The following is a 6,444-nucleotide window of genomic DNA, read 5'->3' on the forward strand; positions in this document are numbered from 1 at the left end:
AGAGGGCGAGAGGCGCGAGGAGCGCAGTCAGAGACCCCGAGAGGGGCGAGAGGAGCTAGGGCGGCAGCTACGTGCCAGGCCCAGGGGCGCCAGTGACGACGAGCCAGGCCCAGGGGCGCCGGTGATAGGGCGGCGGCGACGGCGAGCCAGGCCCAGGGGCCCCAGGCGGGTGACGAGCCCAGGGTGCCAGAGGGAGAGCACCCGAGGGGCAGGGGACCGTACAACATCCCACGGAACAGCTGCGAGGCTTGGGGCGTGCTAAAGGGGAGGTTTGGAGGCACGCATTGGCCCATAAGGCTGGGGTGAGTACCCCACTTTGGAACGGAGGTGATCCCAGCAAGGTGTCATAGGGGTAAACAGGCAGCCTCCCATTCTGAACCTCAACAGCAAAGATGTGGCGGGCGAGTAGAGGGTGCCGGATCACCCTAATTGGCACAGCAAGGGGGCGCTAGCGAGCTCACGGCCGCTCGCGGGCCCCACCCCGTGACATAGACCATGGATCCTCCCTTGCTCCATGTAGCAAAGGCAGGAACCAAAAGCTGGAGGAGGAAGGGTTGCTCAGAGACCTCAGTAGCAACAACAGCTGGAGTGGTGAGAGCAGCAAACAGGGTGATAACCCCTTGTGAGCTGCAGGCTGCCAGTTGAACAGCCCTGGACTAATTTAACAATGATGTAGTTGCATGTTGAAGCTTGAATGGAGACAAGCTCTCAGGTGTCACTCAAAAAATAAGTGATCAGGCATATCAAGTATTTCCAAGGGTTTCATTCTCAGAGTTCTATTTTCAGAAGCTTTATAGTCTCCTACCTGGTGAAGGTTCATCAGGTAGAATGACATACTCTGTAGAAAAGGTCATAGAAATTTTGAATCGTACAAAGACAATTCACAGGAATATAAACTGGTCTGTCAGGCAGAAGATAAAGCTAGTTTTGAGTAACACCCCCCCCCCAAGCTCCTTAAGAGTAAGGTTAAATATTAAAGGCTTAACTACTCGATGAGAGCCGTGTTTTTGCTACTTAACAGGGATATGAATCCATTTTGTAATATGCCAATTAGTTGCTATGGAAACATCATACAACAGCCACTTTAGTTGGAAGAAGGTGTAAAAGCAGCTCAGGTAAACCAGACAGGATTGTTGTGGACAATACTTTTATTGGACTAAATGGATGGTTGGGAAAGATTTAGATAAGTTTTTGGGTACAAGGCATGCCTCTCTAGGTTTCTAAAGAAACTTGCTTAGTACCCAACAGCTTGTATATTTATTTCTCTACTATGATCCACTAAAAGGCATCACCCATTTAAAAAAAAAAACTTCAAAACTCTTGCCTCATGCACATTTCCTGGACTATTACAGCTACAATATCACTTCAACACTTAAACTCTTTTTGCCCTTGATAATTAATGAACAGAGGCAACTGACTAAAAAAATTAAATAGCGTTCAGAACGAAACAACTTCCCAGTAAACTGATCAAATATCCCTTTGTTCCTTAAGGTACAGAATCTAGTTCCTTAATAGAATGCAATCACTTTTCTCAGTTCTGTCTTTCACTGTTACTGGTACTCAAATAATTTTGACCAGCATTATCCCACACCTGCTAACTTTGAAATGTAAAGAACACTACTAGGTTCAGAATTTTTAAAGAAAAGATGTTATAATCTATTGTCAGGAATCTTAAGGTTTTACGAAACAGATGACACAAGATTGTTATGTCAGTATAAATACAAATTAAAAAAAAAAAAGCACAACACAAAAGACAGTGTTATTTTCAGCATCTAAATGAAAAAAAAAAAAACAAGAAAACCCCCACAGCTGGCAAGACTTTCCAGTAAAATTTATGGGGGGTGGGGGTGGGGGGGGGAAATGCAGCTTTTTCAAGAAAACACTAAAAGCAACAACAACAAAAAATAAATCTCCGGGCAAGGGACAGCCTGAATTTATAGCAGCATTCCCTCAGGAATACTTCCCACATTGCCTTTTATCCATCCACTGGGAATTATTTTCACTTTAAGATTGGAAAAATCAGTCAGCAACTACTGACCTGTCTCCATAATGTCCAAGAACAGAGGGAGTGAGTGTCTGTAGAAGAAAATGGATGGATGGACAGGATAGGACACAATAACAAAAGGAAGAACAGAGGTAAGTGTACAAATAAAAGCTATTCAACCAACTTGTTTGCTATTATATTAAACCATCAGAAAAATCTAAACACACATAGCCACTGACTATTATTACCAGCACCACTTTCTGCATCTGTGCTTTTACTGGCAATGAAACTAAAACTGAAGTGATGCCTTTAGTCAAGAAAACAAGAGGTTGAGATGTTAGGATTTTACGTAAGAATTAACAAAGCAACTTCTCTCAAGCACTACCCCACACTACTATTCTAGCAACAAGACAACAGAAACAGAGCTATCCTAAATGAGGTTAGGAAGTAGGGTTTCAGCTGCTGGAAGACTTGGGTACATTGGAGAAGTTTTCCAGAAAGCGAACAACTCCTCTTCCTTTCCCAGTGTTTTTTCCACATGGCATCTTCACTCCAGAGGGAGAGTCACCTATGAAATGAAAACATACATTGTACAAGTCAAGTTGGCATTTAAAGAACACAAGTGGAGGAAACTTCTCTACTTCTTACTGCTGCAGTTGAAATAGGCTGAGAAGAACTTGTTAATTATCGTATATACTTCCAAGGAAGAGACTCTAGGTATTGTTTACTGGCCTTAATGTACACCAAGGTCACCTTTAAGGGACATCCTCTTTTCTGGAAAGGCCTGACGTTGCTTGTTGGGTCAGTGCAGTGTTGGGTGGGTCAGGCTAGTTTACAGAACTAGTATTTTTGCCCACTGTCTCCTATCTTGCACTTCAAAAGCCAGACTTTCCTTTAGGAAATGACAGCCACACACAAGATCGATTCTTTTTTACATTGATAACTAAACCAGTCATGGACACCGATTTAAGTGTACTAATTCCAACCCCTACTGCATTCAGCCTATTTTCAAGGGGGAGTGAACTGCACCAGTGCAAGCTGTGGTTCATCCCATCGATTAAAGGTGGTTGCATCAGTTCAGTGGCATTCTATCCAGTATATCAGCACCTGAAGACAGGGCAAATCTCAGATTGGACATAGTCATTCCCTACAGATGCACAGGAAGCCATCTTTTGATGCATGAACAGTGTGTTGAAGTGATGTCTGCTTGCATCTACAAATAGCTTAAAGAAACCCCTCAGAAGAATGAGTTGTCATTCACTGCAGGACTGACCCAAGATAAAAACGATGACATTAACTATTCTGGAGTCTTTACTCTGCCGTTGACATTTAAGTATAATGTCTGCCATGGGCCTAAGTTGAGAATAACCATTTAATTGTGTCACAGTGTAACCTGGCCATATGTACATGCAACTAATGGTGCAACAAAAAGCAAGACGAGCCAAAAAATTATTACACACAAAAAGAATGTAATAATTTTATGGCTGGTTTCCATTACAACTTAAAATGAATGTATGGCCTGGTAGACTGTCCCAGTATTCAATGGCAACTGATCACTGGGGCTTAAATTGCCCTGGATCCAGCCAAGAATCAGGTGATTGTCAGGTACCTTTGCTGGTGCAGAGGAAGCCTATCATCATCTTGGGCTCCCCCTGCACTGGCAAGTAGGATGTAACTGGGGTCTGATCTACAATCTCAGAATCACATCTGGCATGGTAGGAGGTGCGACTGGTGGGACTGTGGATTGGGTACCAACATGATTTTAACTGAATGCGTCTTAGATGAGGCCTTTTTGCCATTTAACATTTCTGTTGGTTGTTCAAAAGCCTGCGTAAAGGCATCCACAGCTTATATCAGGAGTTAAAAGCAACTCTTGATCAAACTAGTGTTAAAGAAAACACTGCTGTTTAGATTTTTCTTAAGAAAGTCAATCCACCTGCACTGAACACAACTACTGAACTTCAAATAGAAGTCCCACTGTCTCTTCCCCCAAACTCAATTCTACTAAAGGTAGCAAGTTTAAGCAGAAATAGGCATGATATACTGGTACCTGTGCACAGGTAACAAGTCTCCCCACCCCACAATTATTTAAAAAAATGTTAAAGAAAACTCTAATGGCATGTCTTAAGCAAATGCCATGCATTACATTTTATACTGCAAGCAACTAACTCCTTAAGTCAAAACTTATAAAATTGGTACTAAATGATGCAAAACCATTTAAACTGTTTAAAAGCTCTTGCAGACTAACTACCCTTGATCTGTCTGTTCAGTTCCCCTTAGGCAACATTATGCTTTGGGATTTAGAGAAAAAAAAGTTGATTTGCCTGCTCACAAACTCAAATTTTAGCTTATGCACTTTCCATATGATAAAGTGTTTTTATCATATGGAAAAGGTTACACAAAACGAAGATTTTTTCCAACAACTTTAGTGTTTACGGAGAGTTATGTTAGAATTTCCAATGAAATGGTTATTCACCGAGTTCTCCCGTCCTATATGTTTCATAGTGGATGAAGTGTTTTGAAGATATGTACATGAAGCAAGGTTACCACAGAGAGTTCTTTCATTCCTGGTGTATACTAGCAGGAGGAGGGCAGTAGAAGGCTGCCTAACGGAGTGCTGAAGAGACTGGACCCAAGGAGAATTTCTTTGCTGTGGAAATTCTGTCCAGTAAAACAAGCCCCACCCCCCACCCCCTTTTTATGCATACGCATGGGTTCATTAAAAGGTTAGTATCACCCATCTCAGGAGTTTAGGGAAAAAAGTTTACAACAGTACACAGGGAAGATCTGAAGCTGTACTATCCACAAGATAATGGGATAATCATAAAACCCATCTACTTTGCCCAGAAATTTGAGTGGGCTAAAAACAGAACAAGGACTGTGGTGCAGCTGTCTGCTGGTCTTAATACTCATTCTTTCCTCTTCCAAACACAAAAGCCTCAGACTCACCAGAAGAGAAAGATCCTTGATCCTGAACTGGAGAAGTAAAATATCTGGTAGACCAAGGATCTTGAGCCCTCAGTTTCTGTAGGAGGAACAAATATAAAAATACCCTCAAAATTATTAAATGCCTTCATATAATGCCAACTCATGATACTCAACATGACAGGCAGAGATGCAGGCAATACTGTACTATTGAATATCTGGCTGTCTGTATTTGCATATGGCTTAAGTAGTTTAAGAAGCAGAGACACTTAACCTAGAAGCAGCTGGGGGAGGAAGGGTGCATTGAAAATGACCCACAGTCAGATCACAGCCAGATGCATAATATAACAACGTATGGCCAGAAAGCTGCATTTAACATACCAAGGCAAAAATCTCAGTGCCCTGACAAATAAGGAAGATTTGAAAGAGACAGGAAGTCTAATGTCCTTATAAAAACAGAACCATAGGGCAAGAAGAGACCTCAAGGTCAGCTGGCCCAACTCCCTGCATGAACTCCCTAGAGTCTTCACTGTCTGATGGTTCATTAGTGTGTGCCATATGCCTATACATGCAGTCCAGCTACCCATTCACAAGTGTACTGAGAGTTCACACCTGATCAGAAAGGATCCCACTACCAGTGACCTCCACTGAGAAGTGCACTTTGCAGATGGCCTGCAGTAAGCTTCAGAAACCTGACCAGCCAGCTAGTGGAGAATACTCTTGATAGGGCAGCATCAGTCAGGGCATTTACCCATCTTCATATTACAGTCTGATATTGGGAGGTTAGACACCCAAGACAGTTAGTTACATTAGTCCAAAATACATTCACCATCAATATATAAAAGAAGCTAACCTGGAAACGTCCAGCATCCAGTATTGCCACCTTTGGACTTGGGTTATTGCTAGATATACAGTCTTGCAGAGGTAGGTGAGCTTCGGTCAGTGAGATTCCATACACACTGGCCAGAGAACTACTAATACAATAGCTACATAGACCAGAGAGATAGGAAAAAAGAGAAGAGTTTTACTGGAATGATGTGTGTTTCACCCCCCCTCCCCACCCAAATCTGGATTTTCAGGCAAGGGTGAGAGAGAGAGGATCAGTGAAAAAGAGGATGCTGTTTCAGGCAAAATATGGATGCTGAGCAAGAACAATTCATTCTTATAGGGAATGTGTTTTATTTAACAAGATAGCAACACTTTAGTCCAGTCACTGGGTTACCAGGCTACATTTCCATGCGTGTCACTGTTACCGCACAGTTACATTGCAATGTCATCATACTGCTAACATTCAAATGACAGGAAGTTTTAAAAAAGCCACCACCACACTACTGAAGGGCTGTCACTAGGAAAAATGCTAAGACTTTGGAACCACATTAAGAGTCTGAGAAGTCAAAGGCATAAAACTACAGAGGAAGAGTTAGTCAAAAATTAAGTTTCCAACTGTAACTGCCTTATAGTTTTTAGCAAAGACTTTATATTATTTTCTCTTTTTTTTGTGTAACTGCCGCGCGGCACTCTCACATTTATGTAAC

The 6,444-nt window shown here is 42.2% G+C and overlaps 1 protein-coding gene across 1 annotated transcript in view; it reads right to left on the reverse strand.

The window, feature by feature from the left end:
- Positions 1–1,864: 1,864 nt before the first annotated feature.
- MAEL (maelstrom spermatogenic transposon silencer) overlaps positions 1,865–6,444 on the reverse strand; it is a 17,839-nt gene continuing 13,259 nt past the window's right edge. The window contains exons 10-12 of the mRNA XM_019528694.1: positions 5,763–5,895; positions 4,934–5,009; positions 1,865–2,552 (exon numbers count right to left, since the gene is read on the reverse strand). Coding sequence (XP_019384239.1) covers positions 2,440–2,552; positions 4,934–5,009; positions 5,763–5,895 — 322 coding nt within the window. The 3' untranslated portion in view covers positions 1,865–2,439. The remainder of the gene's footprint in view (positions 2,553–4,933; positions 5,010–5,762; positions 5,896–6,444) is intronic.

The sequence above is a fragment of the Crocodylus porosus genome, unplaced genomic scaffold (assembly GCF_001723895.1).
Source record: "Crocodylus porosus isolate Cpor-Errol unplaced genomic scaffold, CroPor_comp1, whole genome shotgun sequence".
Classification (NCBI taxonomy): Eukaryota; Metazoa; Chordata; order Crocodylia; family Crocodylidae; genus Crocodylus; species Crocodylus porosus.